Here is a 22,814-nt window from a genome sequence, read left to right on the forward strand (position 1 = left end):
GCATTCAGGATGCTAGCCTTCATTAACTGGGACAGAGAGTGTAAGAGCAGGGAATTATGGTAAAGGTTTAGAAAACACGGGTGAGGCCACACCTGGAATATTTTGTGTAGTTTTGGCTGCCACAATATGGAAAGGACATGACTGCTCTGAGAGAGTGTCGGAAGGATTCACCAGGATGTTTCCTGGGTTGGAATGTCTCAATTACCTGGAGAGGCTGGGTTTGTTTTCCTTGGAGGGAGAGGACTGAGGCAGACTGGATAGAGGTGTTCAACATTATGAGGGGCAAAGATAAGATAGACAGAAGTGCACTTTTCCCCTTACCCTTGACCGTCTTGTAGTTCAAATGTCTGCCAAGCTCTGTGCCTTTGTTCAATGACTCTCCCTCCACAGCTCTCTGGGTATGGAATTCCCAAGATCCATGACCTTCTGAGAGAAGAAATTCCTTCTTAAACATGTGAGCCCTTATGTTGTAACTATACTCCCTAGTTGTTGGTACCCTCATTGGGGGAAGCAACCTCAGCGTTCATCCTTCAGTTCCATACATCTTTCAATAAGATCACCTCTCGTTTCTCTGAACTCCAATGTCCCTTCAGTTCAGTGTCCCTTCAGCCCAGGCACCTGCTGAGTGAACCTTCCCGGCTCTGCCTCCAATACAAACACATCCTTCCTCAAGTACATAGACCAAGACTGTATGCAGTACTCCAGGAGTGGCCATACCTTAGAAAGGGACAGTTAAATTTCCCTATTTGTATACTCTATTCTCTTGCAATAAAGGCCAACATTCCATTAACCTTCCATGAAACTTGCTGTACTTGCATGCTAGCTTTTTGTTTATCATTTACTTGGACTCTCAGATCCCTTTTTAGTCTGACTCTGTTGACATTTATAATTTATTTTTTCTTTCCCCCTTCCAAAGTGTATGACTTCATATTTTCCCACATTATATTGCATCTAAAGATAGGTTATGTGAATGGACTTCTCGTCTCCTTTGTGTCCTCATCATAACTTGCACTTCTCTGAATTAAATTCCATTTACCATTTCTCCACTCAACTGACCAGCTATTTCTGTTTTCCTGCTGTCAAATACTGTCATTGTCAACCACTGTCACTGCCAATGTTTGTATCGTTTGCAACATCTTTATCATGCCACGTCCATTTACATATAAATCATGGACTTACGCTACAGGAAGTTAAGGACCAAATACTAAACCCCATAAAACTTCACCGTTAACGGACTCCAACTCACACAAAGATCTGTCACTTTTAACTTTTGCTCTCTGTCACTGCCATTGGACTCCATGTGGATTCCAGTGATCCAGTTGAGTGACAGATGTGATACCACCTGTCACACAGTGAGCCCTGGCAATGTGGTTGTCACAGTCCAAATCTCACCAGAGTTCCGGGGCTGACAGCCAGTGGTATCGATTGGAACTGCCAACTCCGGCAGGTAGATTCAAGGATTCTTAAAGAAATAAGGGGGAAATTGCACTAACTCTGACCTAAGTCTGGACGGATACCCCATTTAACATCTGTTTTCTTTTGTTTGCAGCTGAATACCAGAGCAGTGTCCAGGAGAAACTTCCTCTCATCATTGGATCAGCAGCTGCTGGCCTGGTCTTCATAATTGCTGTTGTAGTCATTCTCATTGTTTGCAACAGGTAACTCAAAGGATCCATCAACTCTTTGTGTTGCATGACCCTTTGTAAAATTTTCTCCTCTGGCTGGTATAGTATGCGTTCCTTCAACCAAGGAGTTTTTGAAGTCGAATAACATGTTTTCCTCGCCAATCAGCTCTTAGCCATTGAATTTAGCTTATTATCAGCCTGGTGCAGGAACTGCTCAGTGTTCTTCCTTGACTCTCTACATGCACTGATTAATTAATGAAAGCTTGTTGCATCGATAGCAATTTTCTTTCTGTGTTGCTCTGTGGGACTGCTTCAGTGCAGACACTTACAATCTCCGGATTAACTGCTCTGCAGAATCATAGGAATTCTTAGCACAGACAGAGGCCATTGAGCCCATCATGCCCATGCTGGTCAATAATTAACTTTGGATGAATCCTACTTCCCTGTTTTAGTCTGTTGCACTAGGGTTCAAGTGCTCCTCCACATATGTTTAAATGTGATGAGGTTTTCTGCTTCCACCCCCCTCACAGACACTGAGTTGCACACACCCACCATTGTTTGAAGTAATATTTTCTTTGCTCCTCTCTAATCCTTCTCCCAATTAAGTTGATGCCTCCAGTTACTGATCTCTCTGCTAAAGCAGTCTAGGTTCTTGCTGCTTCCTCTGTCTTGGCCGGTGAGTTTGTGGGGACTACGGAAATATCACCTGCTGAGCCATTGGCATTTCCCAACAATCTGATAGCGGATTATCAGAGTTTTACTGTGGAATCAAATCTCCTCTCGGTTTCTTTTATTTCACAGCACTGGAAATCCTTCCTCGTTGAAATATTCTCCTCCCCTCACAAAACCTGCTGAATCTCCTCTGCACCCTCAAGTACTCCGTTGGTGGCTTAAATAATGCGGTATCCAGTTCTAGCATGACCTTGTTTCTCCTCTACGATTTAGCCAATAAAGACCAGTATCCTGGTTCTGCCTTCCCACTTTTCCTGTTGATGTGCTATACATGCCAAGTTCCCTCTGTTTAAAGAAACATTCAGGACCCTGGGCTTTAGAAACAGAGCCGTAGACTTGATGGGCCAAATGGCCTCCCTTCTGTGTCATAGAAAAAGCAAGGCAGTCATGGTGAGCCTTTATGAAACACCAGTTTAGCCACAGCTGGAGTATCGTGTTGAGCTCAGCAGGCTCAACTAGAGAGGCTGCAGATTTACTAAGTTGATTTCAGGGATGAGAGATTTTAGTTATCTGGAGAAACTGGGATCATCACCTTGTAGCAAAGGAAGTTGGGAGGGGAAGAGAAACAAAGGACTGCAGATGCTGGAATCTAGATGAAAAACATGAATATGCTGGAGGATCTCAGCAGGCCAGGCAGCCTCTGTGGGGAAAAGCAGGCGGTCAACATTTTGGGTCAGGACCCTTCTTCAGGACTGAAGATAGGAAAAGGGGAAGCCCAATATATGGGGGGAAAAGCAGAGCAGTGAAGTTAGGTGGGGGGGGTTGATGGAGGTATTCAACATCATGAACAAAGCATAGAGTAGAAACTAGAGTAGATAGAACTAGAGTAGATAGAATTGTTCCCTTTGGTGGAAGGGTCAACAGCCAGGGATATTGATTGAAGTTGATTGGCAAAGGAATGAGGAGTAACATGGAAACACTCAGTGGGTCAAGTAGTGTCTACATAAAGGGAAACAGTGTCAACAGAACAAAAAACAAACTGCTGGACAAACTCAGCGAGTCGAGCAGCATCTGCGGGGATCGGAAGGAACTGTTGCTGTTTCGGGTCGAGACCCTGCATCAGGACTGAGAGTGGAGAGGTGAAATAGCTGGTGTAGGCTTCAGGTTTGACCCTGCCCTAGGTGCTGTCTCTGTGGAGTTTGAACATTCTCCCTGTGACCACGTGTGTCCCCCCCAGTTGCTCCGGTTTCCTCCCACATCCCAAAAGATATACAAATAAGTTAATTGGTCACTGAAAATTATCCCTTAGTGTAGGTAAATGGCAAAATGAGTAGAAGAGGGGTTGTGGGCATGTGTGAGAGAATAAATTGCATGCAGGGAAATGAATAGGGGAGAATAGACCAAAGAAGTTGCTCCCCTATGCTCCAGGATGGACCCAGTGGAGTGAATGATCTCCTTCTGTGATGTTCTGAGAACTCCATCTCTGAAAGGGTAAGGCCAGGGTTACACAGTAATGTGCTGTGTAACAAGGTGGGGAGTTAAAGAGAGAGAAGTGTGAGATGTGAAATGCAATTCAAGAATTGTTGGGTAGAAGAACACAAGGGGAATGCTGGAAACAGGCAGCAGCCCAGCAAATGACTGTGGAGAGCAAAAATCTGAGCTTTTATTGCAGGAGACAACATGACAGCAGAACTGGCCAGGCAGAGAATGTGGGCTATTTGAAATTGTTCAGCTCAGTATTGATTTCCAAGGTCTGCAATGTGCCCCAACAGTTGACGAGTTGTTCCTTAAACTTACGTCAGACATTGGAACAGAGCAGGGGGCCACAGGCTGACAGGTCAAAGGGAGTGCGATGCAGAAATAAAGTGACAGGCATGTGCCAGTTCTCTGCAACAGCTGGGATGTTACAGCTTTGACACTGCCCTTGGCTTTCTGTCTCTTTCTAACTGCCCGCATAGAGTCATACAGCACGGAAACAGGCCCTTCGGCCCAACTACTCCGTGCTGACCAAGATTCCCGTCTAAACTAGTCCCATTTGCCTGCGTTTGGCCTATATCCCTCTAAACCTTTTCTATCCATGTACCTGTCCAAGTACCTCTTAAATGTTGTTACTGTTATCTCAGATGGTATTACAGTGTGTCATCGGGAAACCTGGCTTCACCCTCTGTCCTACCCTCCCTCCTCCACCCATCTGGCAAGTAAAAACCAATTTCCTGAATCACCTTTCCAGTTCTGATAAAGGATATTCAGCCTGAAATACTGTTTCCATTTCTCTCTCTCTAGATGCTGCCTGACCTGCTGAGTCTTTCCTTCATTCTGATTTTATCTCAGTTTTCCAACATCTGCAGTCTTTTTGTTTTTCAGTGACAAGGAGAAACATTTTTTTACCATGAGTGGCTAAAATCTGGAATGTACAGGAGGGATAGTAGTGGAAGAATATTCAGTGCTACTGTTCTACATTGGTTGGTTACCACAAGGAAAGAATTTGCACGGTTATGTGGAGGCGGTGTGGGGAAGTGGGGCTTGCTGGATAGGTCTTGGTAGAGCCAGTATGGGCTGAGTGAACTCAGTCCACTCTATAACCATTCTATGGTCTTGAGATTCCCTTCTTCATAACTGCTTAGTACTCTGTCATTTATCATGTACACCCTTGCCGTGTTAGCCCTCTTCACATGCACTGCCTCACACTTCCAAGGCTATCTGGCCGTGTACTTCAGCTGCACTCATCACCTGCAATGGACAGAACTCCCTCACATTCTTGGGTGCAACTTCCATTGGCATAGGAATTTTGTTTTCAGGTTTGACTGTCAGGTTTTGCATGCTCAACAGCATTGCCTGAATTCCTTCATCTACCAGTCAATACATAAACCTATCACAAAAGACACAATAAAAAGACACCAGAATTGCAACGCGAGCATAATTTCTTCAATGAAATATTGTAATCATTTATCCTCTCCTTTTGCTTCTTGCTCTTTGTCTCTAATTTATAGCCTTGAGCTGTCTCCAGTTAAAGTAATCTTGCCGTTTATGCACATTTTAAACAGGATATCTTTCATCCTGCATGGCATGAGAAGATATGTGAGCATACCCAGAGGACTCTGGTGCAGTCTCCATCAGAACATTGATTTGTTATGGCTGCACATCACATTGTTTTGCTCCCACTCTCGCCGCCTTCTTCAGCCTCCAGACCTCCTTGTTGGAGCAGCCTTGTCATCCTGATCTATTGGACAGTGACATGGCTAAACTTGCGATATCTCAGTGTTAAACCAACACCACACTCGTTGTCACTGTGGCCCGCCATGCTATGAAATCTCATCAGTGCATTTGAAAACCTTAGACAAATGACATTTCATGCAAAGTGGAAAACACTGCAAAATCTCAGCTTTGGTGCCAAAAACCTACCTAAAATATGTGAAGTGAGACTCATCAATGTCCCCTCACAATTGTGAAGAAAATCTACCTGAATCCCATTGTCTTGATAATTTTGTGCACTGAATTCTCCTCATTGTTACAGAGCAGGATCACAATTTGCCCAGTGGTGCAGCTGGTAGAGCTGCTGCCTCACAGCTCCAGAGAACCGGGTTCAATCCCGACCTCTGGTGCTGTGAGTGTGGAGTTTACATGTTCTCCCTGTGACCATACACTATATGAAGTAAACTGGAAAGGAAGATAAGAGCACACTGCAAGAGATTCTGAAGTATGTAGAAAGAAAAAAAGTAAAAGTTAGTCCCTTAGAAGCTCAGACAGGGAAATTAATAATGAGGGGTACCTACCTGTAGCGCAGAAGGCAAGGGAGAGAGGAACTTAAATCATTGTCATAGGAGAATAGTACCAGATAAACTGGACTAAAGACTGACAAATCCCTCAGACCTAATGATATCCGAGGGCTTGAAAAGCTTTAGAATCTGGAAGGAACCCAACAGATTGGGAAGCAGCAAATTTAACAACCGAGAGGCAGCAAGGAGAAAGCAGGGAGCTACAGGCCAGTCTAACATCTGTCTTCCATTGTTAAAGGGTTAGCAACAAGGCACTTAGAAAATCATTTGACAAGAGAAATAATACCCCCATCCCAGCCAACAATTGCATGCCACACCTGCATGTTAACTTCCAGGAATGCATGTGAAATGACACCAGGTACCACAGAACACCAACTTCATTCAGCCTCTCACTGTTTAAAAGCTACCCTGCCTTTGTATGTTTTCAACCTAAGTGGATGACATCAGATTTTTCCACATTGTATTCTACCCGCCACGACTTTGTCTTCATCTGACGATATCCCCCTGAAGCCTCTCTGTGTTATCCTCACAATCCACTCTGCTACCCAGCCCTGTATCATCATCAAATTTGGACATATTACACTTAACCCCACGTCCAAATCATTGATACAGACTATGAACGACTGGGGTCCCAGCTCTGATCCCTGTGGCATTACATTATCTGAAAGTGACCTGTGTATTCCTACCAGCTATCTTCTGTATGCTGCATTTGAACAACAGTCCAGCACAGGAACAGGCCCTTCAGCCCACCATGTTGTGTCGAACTAATTAAACCAGTAATTAAATGCCAAACTAAACTAATCCCTTCTGCCTGCACAGTGTCCACATCCCTCCATTCTCTGCACATTCATGTGCCTACCTAAGACCTTTCAAACACTTCCATCATATTCACCTCCACCACCACCCCTGGCATCACATTGCAGGCACCCACCACTCTGTGTAAAAATTTGCCCCACGCATCTGCTTTGAACTTACCCCCCCCCCACCTTAAATGCATGCCCTCCGGTATTAGACATTTCAAACCTGGGGAAAAGATACCGACTGTCTACTCTATCTATGTCTCTCATAGTCTTATAAATTTCTATCAGATCTACCCTCAGCTTCTGCTGCTTCAGAGAAAACAACCAAAGTTTGTCCGACCTCTCCTTACAGTTTATACCCTCTAATCCAGGCAGCATCTTGGTAAACCTCTTCTGCACCCTCTCCAAAGCCTCCACATCCTTCCTGTAATGGGGCAACTAGAACTGAATTCAATACTCCAGGTGTGGCCTAACCAGAGTTTTATAAAATCTGCTGCAGGTGAGGTGGTGCCCTGCGTATTGGGCAACCAAGCACTGATTGGGTGAACCTTCATTCATCTGCAGCCTTGACCCCCAGGCTTTCAAGGCCTGTCACTGTAATTCCCCATTCAAGGCACATGAGTTCTTCTGGCTTCACTCAACAATGAATCCAATAGTTTCAGATACTCAACATACATTGAATGTTCATTTCAGATTTCAGTTTGAACTTCTGGTAATTTCAGATAATTATTCTATTTTCTCTATTTACACCTCCCGCAGACAGATGTTTTGTTCCCTTAATTAAAAAGCAAGCAGCTGCAGATGCTGAAAATCTGAAATAAAAACAGGTAAAACTAAGACCGCTTGGGGGAAAACTGGCACTCCCCAGGTGTATGTAAGACTCACTGCCTTTCACAAACCACTGCACAGGAGATTATATTTAAAGACATGGCACATGGGGTCCAAGGTGAGCCAGTTAATTGGACCCAAAATTGGTTTGGTGACAGGAGGCAGAGGACGGTGGTGGATGTTTTCCTGACTGGAAGTCTGTGACTATTGGTGTACCGCAGAGGTCAGTGTTGGACCTTGGCTGTGTATGATATCTATTAACGGCTTGAATGTGAATGTAGGAGGTATGTTTAGTAAGTTTGTGGATGACTCAAGCATTGCTGGTGTTGTGAATAGTGACTGAGGTTACTGAGGTTGATATAGGTCAGTTGGAAGGTTGGGTAGAACATTGGCAGATGGAATTTAATTCTGACAAGTGTGAGCTGATGCGTTTTGGGAGGTCAAATAGGGGTAAGAGTAAATGGTAGGGCACTAAGGGATGATGATGTACAGAAAGACCTGTGGGTCCAAGTCCATAGTTCCCTGAAAGTGGCCACACAGGTGGATCGGGTGGTGAAGAGAGCAAAGGGTACACTTGCGTTGATAGGTTGGGCACAGAATATAAAAGCCGGGACATTGTGTTGCAGCACTTGGGGTACTATGTGCAGCTGCAACAAATGACAGATTTGGTAACTACGATGTGTTCTGATGTGGTTTTCATTTGCTTCACTTTTTCTAGGAGACAAGGATTTGAGCGGGCAGACTTGGAATATACGGACAAACTGCAGCATTACACAAGTGGCCATGGTTAGTGCAAATATATCCTTTTACTTATTTATTCACCGTGAACTAAAATAGACAGATAATTGGTGAGCAATTTGCAACACCCATCCTGGTGCACTTCCAGATCAGATGTGATGGCGCAGGACAAGCTGTGCATAAACAAAAACCTTTGATACATGACTTCTTGTGATGTGTTATTGACTGTGACTTGGCTTAAAGTTGAAAGAAATCTATGTGTACCATTACAGTTGCCAGCACTGTAATATTTTTAAGTATGGAAATGCCCCTCTGAATTCTCTCAGCTGCATTATATCAGTTTCTGCCGTTCCTAACTTGGTTATTGAACATAGATTCTAATCCTGTGCCTCTGATTATAATTATCGTGTATTAAATTTAGATTGTATGTATGTTCAACATTAGCTCATATTGATAACACTTCTTAACAATATGAGACAAATGTTCCATGAAATATAAAGCTGATTGGTGTTCACATCACAACAGTAGTACAGCAGGATGGTACAGCAATGGAGCTGGTAGATCCACAGCCTCACAGCGTCAGAGACCTGGGTTCAATCCAGGCTTAATGAGAATGTGGGAAGAATTTAAAGAAATGAGATTAATGTAGGATCAGTGTAAATGGATGGTTGATGGTGGGTGTGAACTAGATGGGCTGAAGGGCCTCTTTCCGTGCTCTACCTCCAGTTCGCAAAGCAGCCTTCCTGTGACCTAGAGTCGAACATACTCTGATCACATTGAAATGTGTACCAGTGCTTGCAGGAGGGATGGGAACTGTTATAGAGTACAGTTCTCAGTCACAGGAGAAACTTCCAAGGGTAGGAGCTCAGTCCTGAGTTACTGGTGTTGAAGAACCAGGGTTTCCTCAGAGAAGCAAGGAAGAGGGCCTTGACTGGGTTTGCTGCCCGGATGTCACCTGCAGAGTATTGGGTGCTGCACAGAAAAGCCCCCAGTTGCCCTAGTGTACCTGACACAAGCTCAGATACTGGCACCAGTGATTGGATGAGAGAGGTACATTTAATGAGTGGAAACATGAAGGGAGTAGGCGTTGGTGAGGTAGGTGGGGAGGGGGAGCTCTTGTCTTGGTTCTAAGAAGGTCATAACTCAACGGTGCAGGCTCAGAGGTCAGCCAAGTCCTGTGATAGGGAAGCATGCAGGAGGCTCTTGGCCAGGTACTCTGAAATGCTTAGAGCAGCATTTGTCCCATCAGACAGCTGCATGCAAGGACCACATTCACACAGGAGCTGGTGCACCATGAGGACAACATTTGCAGAGGTGATTCACTCTTCTGTGCCAGACCCTGCAGGGCTCTGCTAACCCTGAACAAGGAGAAAGCTGACTCCAAAGGGAAACACCAGCTCTCTGCAGGATGCTGGTGCTGTTATCAGGGAGAAGATGGGTACACACCGGGGTTTATTTGCCTTGGCAAGGTTCAGGGGGCAACTGTAAAACACTGTGTGCAACACCAGATCTTCAGGCCACTGTTTAGCTGCTGCCATCAGAGTCCAGTTGACAGTGCAGGAACTGAACTGCTATGTGTCAAGCTGTCAGAGTCTCTCCTGCAACCACCCACTCGCAGACACGAAACCAGCTCACCAGCTGGTCCCTTGCACACTGGCCCAGCCCATCAAGGGCATCCTGAGACACACCTGTATCTCCGAACCAGGGAGAGACCCAATGAGCAGAAAATTGTGAAAAGTTTCTTCAAGCCATATTAATGTAATTTGCAACCACACAACTGTTCTTCTGAAGTTGTGTGTACAAATTTCCAGTTCCTGATCATGTGAATATTGATTAATGTGCAAAGGTATCAGAGACAAAATCATAGCCTCAGAATTTCAATTAAATCTTTGGTTCAGCTTCTTGCTCAGTTGGACTGAGGCTGATAAACCCTGCATGATGTATTCTGCCTCCGTCTTCCATTCAGAGTTCAGGGTGTTGAACCTGTAGTTTCATATCAGGAACTTTCTAGATTTCAGATGTGACTTCACTGAAACATTGTGAAAGAATATTTTGGGTCCATGTTTTTATTTTACTGACTATTCAATAACACTCCCTGAGTACTATCACAGCAGAACTCTTGGTAATTGCAATATCTTACTGACATCGTGAAGGAATATTCTCACATGTTAATTTTCTCCTCACAGTGACACCTGGTATGAAGATTTATATCGATCCATTCACTTACGAAGATCCCAATGAGGCTGTAAAGGAATTTGCCAAAGAGATTGACATGTCCAGTGTGAAGATTGAACAGGTCATTGGTGCAGGTGTGCATATTATGTTTTAAAGTAATAAGATAATGTTTCCTGTATTTCATCAGGTTAGAGTAATTTGCTGGTATAACTAATTTCTAATCTATGTTGTGGAATTCAACATAGCAAATGCTGCATTCAGTGAGTCAGAGCCTCTTGAAGAGAGAGAAGCAGAATCGACATTTCAGGTCAATGATTTTTATCAGAGCTAAGATCGAGTAACTTTTCAGTCAATGTGGAGTTTTCAGGGTTAATGGAAAATCGATGACAGGGTGCAAGACAGCATCAGTCAAATGGTATAAAGGGCTGACAACACAAAAGGATGTCAGAATGGTAAACTAAGAGAGGATGGTTTGGTGGGATAAAAAGATGCATCAACAATTTCACACAGACTCCTCGTTTGACAAGAAAAGCAGACAGGACATGGGTTGATCTACCTGCTCTAGGATTTGTTGATAGCTTCTTAGTGCTGGAAAACAAAAAATTCTGCAGATGCTAGAAATCTGAAATAAAAGAACAAAAATGCTGGAAACACTCAGCAGGTCAGGCAGCATCTGTGGAGAGGGAAAGAGAGTTAATGTCAAAAACTTCAGAACTGGGAATGAGACCAAAACCTGCAAGGAAGCCAGAGGAGCTATGGACAGGACAAAGGGAATGGAGTGGCCGAGTGAGTCCAGGGTAAGTTGTGGACTCACGTGATTCCGGGTGGAACTCGCAGCCAAATGGTGCTTTCAGCCAGACTCTACCCATCCCATAGTCTCTTCTTCTGACTGGGCACATTACACCCTTCTGCACTCACCCCTAAATCCAAAGTTTCTGAATAATCAATATCTGCCACATTTGCATTTTATATCTCCAACATTTCCAGGTTTTCTCTCCTTGTAATTACATTTATTTTGTTTCTCTAATTCCAGACCCACCATTTGCTGTTCACTCATTCCTTAACCACCCTGGTTCAGCACTGAGACACGATCCTTTGACAGACATTCTCATAAAGCACAAAGCAGGACCTTTGACCAATTGAACCAACGCCAACCACCATCCACCCACTTACACTAAACCTGCCCTCATTGCACTTTTATCCTCCCACGTTCCCATCCACTCCCCCCAGATTCTACCCCTCACCTACACACTGGGGGTAATTTGCAGCAGTAATTTAAACAAAAAGCCTGCAGGGTTTTGGGCTGTAGGAGGAAAACTGAATACCCAGGGGAAACAGGGAGAACGTGCAAACTCCACACAGACAGCACTGGAGGGCAGAATCGAACCTGGGTCGCTGCAGCTGTGAAGCAGTGGCTCTACCAGCTGTGCCTCTATCCCATCCCCTTCACCTTCTGCCTGCAGAATGTTCTGCAGCCCCTCAATTTCCTTAATCCAAGAACTGGAAGACAATATACCATCCTTGAATCATCGACCACAGAACTTCCTGCTGCTCCTGGGACTATGGAATCACCTGTAACTGTTGTTCTCCTGACCTTTGTCCCTCTCTCTCCAGATGAGTCACCCATGATGTTAATGTGTTGAAATGTTCTACGTTCTCCAGGGGAATCTATTCCCTCATCTGTACCCGGTGATGAACACTGATGAGGGCCCTCCTGAACTCTCTTTTTGCCTGTTCCTTTTTTTTTGCAGCCTGGAGGTTTTGCACCCCTTCCCTCTGCATGGACACTGTTGACCTCCAGGTCACAAGCTGAGATGTGCTACCCATGAAACACTCAGCCTCACAGGTGGACTACAGTGAAGTCAACTGTTGCTCAAACTCCAGAGCCTGAAGCCCAGGGTCCTCCAGCCGATGACTCTTCCTGCACCTGTGGTTGACCAGGGCACAGGAGGTGTCCTGGAGTTCCCACGAGGCATGGGATGCACTCTGAGGTGCCCTGCCATGTCTCTATTTATTAGAACAACTCAACCAACAGAAAGAACATCCTCTCAGTCTATTCAATCTTTAAACCCGCCTTCCCTAGAAATGGTCCAATGAATCATCACCAAACTCCCGCCATGGCAAGAACGTTCTTTCTTGGGTAAGGAGACCAGAACTGCACACAGCAGGCTCAGCAAGGCCTCACACAATTGCAACAAGACTTAGTTCTGTCATCAAATCCTCTCTTTATAAAGACTAACATAACATATGCCCTCCTAATTGCCTGCTTCACCTGTATGCTGGCCTTCAGGGGACTATATCCAAGCACACCCAGGTCTCTTTGAATATCAATGCTGCTCAACCCTGACCATTTAACAAATACACTACTTCTCCGTTATGTGTAGATTAATCCTGTTCCTTTGAAGTCAGTTCAATAGTTACTCTGCCACTGCTGTAGGACTCGCTGTAGTTATCTAGTGTATCCCTGCTGCCCTTCTTCCTCCAGTCATCCAGCACTTCACCAGTGGCCATCGAAATCTCTGTTGGGCCCCAGCAATCTCCTCCCTTGCCTCCCACAGAAGCCTGAGATAGAGCTCATCAGGTCCCGGGGATTTATCTACCTTTATACACCCCAAGACATCTAAGACCTCTTCCTTCCTAATGCCAACATGCTCCAACATATCATCCATTGACTCTCTTCCCGAACTCTCCATCCACCTCGTCTCTCTGGAGAAGATGGGTGGTGACTCCACACACGTCAGGTCAATCTCCTTGTGGGGAGACTTGATAGTTTTGTTGGCAGGGCAGGGAATGGCTAGGGACGGGGGTGCTTTAACCTAGCCCAGTAGGGGGATGGGGACCTGACCAATTCAGAAAGAAGGGAACAACTTTAGATGTAGAAAGGTGGGGTTTAGTAAACAAACCGGTGGGCACCAGAGTGAGTTTGGAAAGAAGAGGAAACAAAGACCAGGATAAACAATACAAAATAGTTTGATGCAGCTCTGACAATGGGTCTCAGACCCAAAGCATTAACTGTTTCTCTTTCCACAGATGCTGCCTGACCGGCTGAGATTTTCCAGCATTGTCTTTTTTTGTTCTTTTGATTTTAATTGATAGAGTTTAATTGTCGAAATTTTAGTGCTCGGAGTGTGACAAATCAAGGTGATGAACTAAGGGCACAGTTAAATATCCACGCTTCTGGCCTGGTGGCCACTCTTGAAACCGTAGCTTAAAGATGGACTGTAGCAGCTAAACATGACGTTTCTCAGACAAGAAGGACAATGGGTTAAAGTACAAGGCAGCACACAGACCAATATTGGTTAAGGAAGCAATGAAAGCTCTGAGGAGAGGTGTTGTACAAGAAACATCAATAAATAAGATCATATAGTGGACGGAGGAATACAAAAGTGGCAGTCACATTGGTTGGGTTGCACTGCAGCCCCCTAATAGTCAGAGAAAGATGGAAGAATAAAAACATCATAAATTTCTGGTAGGTGCAATTCTAACAAGACAGCAATGGTGGAGGATTTCCTGACATTAACTGAGACAGTAACAGAGGAGAGGGTAAGAGGGAACTTTTTGAATTAGCATGTAGCAAACATTAGAAGGGACAATTCTGGTTGTACTCCCGAGGGTGCATCTTGGAAAGCGGTAACGTTGGCGGTGGAGAACATGTTCCAGACAGATACAAATACAGAACAGGAAGGAGTAGAAATAAATTTTTCACAGTGGGATAAAGCCAGTTTTACTCCTTTCAGCAAAAGTGAGGTTGAAGCAGGTACTGAATCAGTGTCAGACCAGTAGGTGGTACTCAGTGAAGAAACACTGAAGATTCGGATCAAAGATTGAGAGACAACGGGGAGCTCCTGACGCCCACGGATGTTGAAGAGGGTGGGAAAGAAAATAAAGCAATTCAAGGGAATCTGACAGGGCCTAAAGACAGTAGAAAGCCTGTAGCCATAGAAAGTTTAGGGATGAAAGTGAAAGGGAAATTGGGAAGGTAAAAAGGATATATGAAAAAAGTAATGTCAGGTAGAGTCAAAGAAGTGCCTAATTTTTTTTATATAAAAGTGTGCATTGGAAGGGTGTAACAAAGGAAAAGTGTGTTCTATTCAAGACCAAAATGATCATCTTAGTTTAGAGGCAGAAGACATGTAAAATTTGGAAATGATTATCAAAGTGCCATATTAAGAGATCAGGCATCATTGAAATTTGACAAATTAGGATAAAGACAGCAGGGAGTGATGTGAGATGTGTTGATTCATGATTTGACCCATTATCTCAGCTTTATACCTTCAATTCTCACTCTTGCGAACATCCTGCATCTAGTGGTGGGTTATTGTAACAGTCCCAGTCCAAGGAATACCCCTCTAATGGAGCTGCTAATAAGATTTTTTTGCAAAACCTCCTCAAGAACAAACATCTTAGCTCAGAAAATCGAGGAAGAATCAAGATTGGGTGGAGCTTAGAAAAAGCAAAGGCAGAAAACTTCGGTGGGAGTTGTATAGGCCCTCAGAGAGGGAAGGTAATGTTGGGCTCAGTTATCAATAATCATAGAGCCTTTAATCTACACAGTGACTGGGCAAACCAGATTAGCAGGAACAGTGTGGAGAATGGATTCATGGTGCAGGAGATGGTTGTCAAGATCAGCACAGTGAGGAACCAACATGGGAACAGGTTATTTTATTTCTAGTATTATGTAAGAGAAAGAGTTAGTTGATGATCGAGCAGTTTAAGGGATTGTTAGGGAACAGTGTTAACAATATACATCTCCTTTCAAAGCAAAGATCTCTACAGGAAAAGTAGTCCAGCTGTCACTCTCAAGAGACAAAGGACAAAGCTTATAAAATTATTGAAAAAATAGTAAGTCTAAGGATTGGGGAAGTTTCCAAATTCAGCAAAGGGGCATCAAGGTATTGATGAGGAAAGGCGAAGTGGAATACAAGAGCAGGCTAGCAAGAAGCACAATGACGTTCTGTAAACACTTCAATAAACGTCCAAAAAGGAAAAGGTTAAATAAAGTAAATGTGGGTCCATCACAGACTGACACAGGAAAAGTTATGTTGAGAAAAAGAAGGAGGTAAAGAAACTAAACAAGCAGTTACATGCAGGAAGTGTCCCAGAAATGGTGATTGGTTTATTATTGTCATATGTACCAAGATACAGCGAAAAACTTCATTTTGCAAACCATGCATCCAGATCATTCCAAAACATAAGTACATCGAGATAGTAAAAAGGGAAAAGCAATAACAAAATACAGAATAAAGTGTTACAATTACCATTACAGAGAAAGTACAGGTAGACTAATAAAGTGCAAGGGTCATGACGAGGTAGATTGAGAGATCAAGAGTTCATCTTTGTCGTACAAAAGGTCCATTTAAGAATCTTAAAACAGCGGGATAGAAGCTGTCCTTGAGCCTGGTGGTACGTGGTTTCAAGTTTTTGTACCTTCTGCCCCATGGAAGAGAGAATGTCCAGGGTGGGAGGGGTCTTTGATTATGTTAGCTGCTTTCCCGAGGCAGCGAGAAGTGCAGACAGAGTCAGTGGAGGGAAGACACAAGAGACTGCAGATGCCGGAATCTGCAGTTACAAACAATCTGCTGGAAGAACGCAGCAGGTCGAGCAGCCTCTTGGGAGGAAAGGAATTGTCGATGTTTCAGGTCGAAACCCTGCATCAGGATGTAATAATATAATAAAATAATAATAAAAAATAACAGCAGAATTGGGCAGAGTCAACACAAAAGGGGACATTTGGTGCTTGGTCCAATCCAGCTTCCAGCTGAGTAATCCCCTCGGTGACAGTCTCCCTCTGCTTGTTTCTGTGTTACCCCCTCAACTTACTCTCTCTCATGCGCCCATCAGCTCCCCTTTGGTTCATTTCCCACTGGCCTACACGAGAGGTAATTTTCATGAACCAAGTAACTTACCCATGTGCCTCACTGGAGCTGTGAGGCAGCAGCACTAACTGCTGCACTGCTAGCCACCACCAGATTGATTAATAAAAGGGAAATCGTGTATGTTAAATCTGTTGGAATATTTTTGGGTTGGAACAATCAGAATAGGTAAGAGCAAACTAGCTGATTTAGTGTACTGTGTGTAGACTTCCAGAAGGTCTTTGATAGTGTGTTACTGAGAGCTTGTAAGGGCGAGTGTATGGGCATCATATACCGGCATCGATTGAGGTTGGATCATGGACGGAAAACAAAGAAAAGGATTATGGTCCTGTTGTTGGAAAATGGGATTAGTGTAGATGGGAAAATGGGCAGCATGGAGGTGGTGGGCCGAAGGGCCCATTTCTGTGCTGTACCACTCAATGTGGTACAAAAGAGGAAGATTTTTTTAATGGTGACAATTTGAAAAGTGTTGGTGGTCAGAGGGACCTGGCTGTCCTTGTACACGGTTCACTGAAAGTTCATGTACAGATTCAGCAAGCGATTAGGAAGCCAAAGAGTAGGTTGGTCTTTCAAGGAAATTTGAGCACAAGAGGAGAGCCATGTTGCTGCAGTGAGATAGAGAACATATCTATAGCATTATGAGCAGGTCTGGTCTCCTTATCTAAGGACAGGTATACATGATAGAGGGAGTGCAGCAGAGATTCGTCAGACTGATTCCTGGAGTGACAAGTTTGTTGGAACCAATGATCACAGTCTTACAATGAGGCTTCCCATTCAGGAAGGTGTAGAGACGAGACATCAATCAGGGGGTGGTGACTCTTTGAACTCTCTACCCAAGAGGCCAGCGGAAACTTGTTCAGTGAGTATATGCAAAATGGAGATCAATAGACCTGAGGTTCAATGCAGGAAAGTGTACTGAAGGTCATTCCCAATCTTGTTTAGCAGTGCAGCAGGAACACCGCACTCTCGGCAGCCTTGCCTCAGGCGGGCTGTCTTTACTAACTTGGGGCAGATGAATTTCTAAGCCATAGAAACACCATCACTTGCAAGTTACATGTCATCCTGATAACAAGTGTACCAGTGTTCCTTCTTTGTCACTGGGTCTAAATGCTGGTACTCCCAGTGGTCCAGAGGAAGCTCTTCATCAGAAGGACTCACTGCCATCTTCTTCAAGGGAACTAGGGAAGATTAAATAGTGCAGCCTTGGAAACGACATTCACATCCAGCATTAACAAAATTTCATCTATTTTCTTACCCCTTCACATTCCATCTCCTTTTCTTGTGATTTCTTTGGGAATCTGTCTCTGCTCCATTCAATAGCTTCAGATGAATGTGAATAGACTTCCCCCTTCAGCTTCACCGAAACTCTCTGAAAGCAAAAGGGAGTGGATCCGCCCACGTACTGGTGGGGCCTCCTGAGAGAGAGAGTGAGGGCTGCTGGAGATCTGCATGGGCCAGGGCTTGAGTGAGATCTGAATGTACCAGAAGAGAGGGCAACCGGCTCTGAGTACAGGAAATGTGGGCTGCAAGACTGGAATGGTTGATTATCCAAGATTGTTGAATTCAGGGTGGAGCCTCGAGGGCTGCTGGTGACAAGGCAGAAGATGAGATGCTGTTCCCGAGAGGGCCAGGGACAGAGAGGTCAAAGTGGAAAGTTAAAGTGAGAGGTAACTGGAGGCTTGGGCTCACCCTTACAGACTGAATGGAGGTATTTGCTCAGTCTGTTCAGCTTCACATTATGAGCACCAAATGAAGTAAACAACTAAAGCAGAATTTCCGTGTCTTGCAGTTGCTTGTGAGAGTGCTGCGAGAGAGGGGTACAAGATGGGCGAGTGAACCAGGATGTCCCAGAGGAAACAGTCCATTGGATGGCTGAAAGGGGAGGGGTAGATGTGACTGGAGGTGGCATCAAGCTGGAGGTGTTGGAAACGACGGTGGGCGCTCCATTGAACCTAGAGGCTGGTGGGCACAAAACAAGGGGAATCCAATCCGTGTAAATGACAGCTCAAAACTGAGAGCAGAATCACGCCGATCATGGAATGGTTACAGCACGAGGCAGCTGCTCCCACTCCGCTGACCTCTTCCCAAGGCCTTGCAAATCTTTTCCTTTCAAATATACATCCACTACACCCCAACAACGCAACCAGCCTTTATCCACTTGCTGCATCCAAAAAATCCTCTCGTCACTTATAGTTCTTTTGCCGATCACCTTCATTCTATGTCCCTCAGTTCTTGCCCCCTCCATTAATGGAAACACTTCTTGATCTCTGCTCTGGATAGCTTATGATTTTAAAAATATTACAACATATACAAGGGCAGGCACGGTAGTGTAGCAGTTAGCGTAACACTATTACAGCGACAGCAACCCTGGTTCAATTCCTGCCGCTGTCCGTAAGGAGTTTGTACGTTCTCCCCGTGTCTGCGTGGGTTTCCTCCGGGTGCTCCGGTTTTCTCCCACATTCCAAAGACATACGGGTTAGGAAGTTGTGGGCATGCTATGTTGGCGTCGGAAGTGTGGCAACACTTGTGGGCTGCCCCCAGAAGACTCTACTCAAAAGATGTATTTCACTGTGTGTTTTGATGTACATGTGACTAATAAAGAGATCTTATCTTATATATTATGTTAAAGGAAGAAAGGAATATGGTGTTAGTGCAGGAAGTGGTGCTGAGGTAAAAAAACAATCAGCCATGGTCTCATTGAATGAGTGCGAATAGTCTGCTCCTGCTTCAGTTTCTTATATTTTTATGAAAAGGAAGTGGACTGATGAGGTAAAATGAATGCAGACAGTGGGAATTATCCAAACATGGAATCAAGACTGATAATGTCAATAATTTTAAGACTTTCTATACAGGAAATTTCTGATTAATTATGGAAAGTTGATATTTATTAGAACTTATGGAAGTTGAGATTCCACTGTTTGTAATCTCTGTCCCAGCAAGGAAATTGTCCCTGACAGTAGCTATGAGACAATTATTCCTTTGGGTTTCCCACCAGGTGAATTTGGAGAGGTATGCAGTGGGCATCTCAAGCTACCTGGAAAGAGGGAGATATTTGTGGCTATCAAGACCTTAAAATCTGGTTACACAGAGAAGCAGAGACGGGATTTCCTGAGTGAAGCAAGCATCATGGGACAGTTTGATCATCCAAATGTCATACATCTGGAAGGAGTTGTCACCAAAAGCAGCCCAGTAATGATTATCACAGAGTTCATGGAGAACGGGTCACTGGACTCCTTTCTCAGGGTAAGATGTCCAACTATTGTGTTTTGTTTCAGGAAATCACAGAGAGCTTGCCATTTATTAAAACGGAAATTGAAAACATTGCCAGTTCAAGCTGTCTTTATCAAGCAAATGGACAAAGTCATCTGGTCCTTCCTCGCTGTAGTGTATTACAGAGGAACACCATTTAGAAAAGACCACAGAAGAGCACAGCACAGGAATACCATGTCTGCGCTGAACATGATGTCAGTCTATATCCCACTCTACCCTGCCTGTTCATGTGCCTGTCTAAATGTCTCGTAAACATTGCTATTTAACTGTTACCACCGCCCTCCCTGATAGCACCTTCCAGGCACCTACGCTCTCTGTGTAGAAAAAGCTTGCCCTGCACATCTCCTTGAAACTTTCTCCCTCTCACCTTGGAGTTACGCCCTCTAGTATTTGACATTTCCATCCTGGGAAAAGGACTCTATCTACCCTATCGATGCCTCTCATAATTTTATAAACTTCTGTCAGGTCTTCCCTCAGCCTCCAATGATCTAGAGAAAATGATCCAAGTTTGTCCAACCTCTTCTTATTAGCTAATACTCTCTAATCCAGGCAGCATCCTGGTGGACCTTTTCTGCACCCTCTCCAAATCCTCCACATCCCTCCTGTATTGCAATGACCACCACTGCACACAATACTCCAAATGTGGCCCAATTTAAGCTGCAATATGACTTTATACTACAAGCATGCCGTACACCTCCTTTCCCACCCTATTCATTTGTGTTGCCACTTTCAGGGAGCTATGGACCTGGATGCCAAGATCCCACTGTACATCAATGCTACGAAGGGTCCTGCCATTTCCTGAATTCTTTCCCCTTGCATTTGACCCTGCAGTTGTCCAGATTAAACTCCATCTGTCATTTATCACCCGGATTTCAAACTGTTCTTTATCCTGCTGAATCCTTCGACAACCTTCCTCACTCTCCACAACTCAGTCAAATTTCCTGTCATCTGCAAACTTACTAATCAGACCACTTACATTTGCATCCTGTTCATTAATATATATCACCAACAACAAAGGTCCCAGCATTGATCCCTGTGGAACGCCATTGGTCACAGACCTTCAGTCAGAATAACATCCTTCAACCATTACCCTCAGTGTGCTATGTGCTAGCCAATTTTGCATCCAAGTTACCAACTCGCCATGGATCCCATGTGACTTAATCTTCTGGACCAGCCTACCACAAGCCCACAATGGTATGTGAGAAACACCTGTCAGGGCACTCAGTGTCCATAAGGAGATAATGTTATGGTGATACCTTTTATTGTTTACTTTTCAGCAAAATGATGGACAGTTCACGGTTATACAGCTAGTTGGAATGCTGCGTGGAATTGCTGCTGGGATGAAGTATCTGGCAGACATGAGCTACGTGCACAGAGACCTGGCTGCCCGCAATATTCTCGTCAACAGCAACCTTGTGTGCAAGGTTTCTGACTTTGGACTGTCCAGGTTCCTAGAGGATGATACATCAGACCCAACGTATACAAGTGCTTTGGTAAATCACACCATTAAAATAACCATTGAGCTTGGGTAACATTGCATGTCCTGCCCAAAAGCTCTCCCCACCACCCTCCTCCCCACCCCCCCTCCCTACCCCCATCTTATTCAACACCGTCTAGTGCCATTATTTTTGCTATTCATCTACTTATCTCCTGCTCTCATCCTTTACTGTGCCAATGATGCCATCTCCCATACTCCCTGTAAGAATGAAGGAAGTGGTCCGGGGTTCTGACTGGGACATACAAAAATTCAACAGCAATATTCATATTCATATCGGAGCTTCCAAATGATACTTCAATTAACAATGAAACAGTTACAACACACAAAAGCAATAGCACGACTGAGACCAATATAAACTTATTTTTTGAGAATAGCTTAACTGTTTTACAGATTTACTCCATCGGGTTTCTTTTGTTGCTACAAACTTGAAGCCAGTTGGCCTTCCCTACAGCACAACTCAGCCATTTACATAGAAAAACATAGAACAAGAGAAAACAGGATCGTGACTAGGCTATTCAGCCCTTCAAGCCTGCTCTTGCAGTCAGTATGATCATGACTTATCATCCACATTCAATATCCTGTTCCAGTCCCTTAATCCCTCTAGAAAAATATCCAACTCCTTCCTGGATCTGTTTACTGATTTGGCTTCAACTGTTTTCCATCGTGGAGAATTCCTTGGATTTACCAGTCTCTAGGAGAAAACATTTCTCCTCATCTTATTTTTAAATAGTTCACCCCTTCTTAGACTGCAACCCTGGTCATGTCCTCCCCAGCCATCAGGAACACCTTCCTGTGTCTAAACTGTCCAGTCCTGTCAGAATTTTGTAGGTTTCTGTGAGATTCCCTCTAAGTCTTCTAAACTCTTATGAATATCACTCTAACTGACCCAATCTGCAGGGATCAGTCTGGTAATTGTTTGCTGAACTCTCTCCATAGCAGGAACATCCTTCTGTAATTAAGGAGATCAAAACTGCACACAATACTCAAGCTGCAGTCTCACCAAGGTCCCATATAATTGTAGCAGGACATCCCTGCTCCTCTACTCGAATCCTCCTGCTACAATGGCCACCATACTGCACCTGCACCCTTACCTACAACAACTCGTCCCTGAGGGTACCCAGGTCTTGTTGCACCTCCACCTTTCCCAATCTATCACCATTCAAATAATAATCTACCCTCTTGCTATTGCCACCAAAGATAAATAACCTCACATTTATCTGGATTAGACTACATCTGCCCACTCCCTCAACCTGTTCAAATCAACCTGGAACTTCTCTGCATCCTCAAGGTTCACCCTCCCGCCCAGCTTTGTGTCATCCACAAACTTAGAGATGTTACGCTTAATTCCCTCAACCAAATCATTAATGTGTATTGTGAGAATCTGGGGTCCCAGCATTGGTACACTACAAGTCACTGACTGCCACTTGGAAAAAGACCCTTTACTCCAACTCTTTGTTTCCTATCAGCTAACCAGTTTTCTATCCCTATCAGCACCGTAACCCTGATCCCACATGCTTTAATTATGCATGCTAATCTCTTTTCAAAAGCTTTCTGAAAGT

General features: G+C 44.3%; 1 protein-coding gene across 1 annotated transcript in view; it reads left to right on the forward strand.

Annotated features, from left to right (window-relative positions):
- Positions 1-22,814, forward strand: part of LOC127583547 (ephrin type-B receptor 2) — a 277,407-nt gene that overhangs the window by 239,154 nt on the left and 15,439 nt on the right. Inside the window, exons 8-12 of the mRNA XM_052039645.1 lie at positions 1,550-1,658; positions 8,420-8,487; positions 10,626-10,748; positions 19,483-19,730; positions 21,035-21,250. Of these exons, the coding sequence (XP_051895605.1) occupies positions 1,550-1,658; positions 8,420-8,487; positions 10,626-10,748; positions 19,483-19,730; positions 21,035-21,250 (764 nt within the window). The remainder of the gene's footprint in view (positions 1-1,549; positions 1,659-8,419; positions 8,488-10,625; positions 10,749-19,482; positions 19,731-21,034; positions 21,251-22,814) is intronic.

Source organism: Pristis pectinata, chromosome 26 (assembly GCF_009764475.1).
Source record: "Pristis pectinata isolate sPriPec2 chromosome 26, sPriPec2.1.pri, whole genome shotgun sequence".
Taxonomy (NCBI): domain Eukaryota; kingdom Metazoa; phylum Chordata; class Chondrichthyes; order Rhinopristiformes; family Pristidae; genus Pristis; species Pristis pectinata.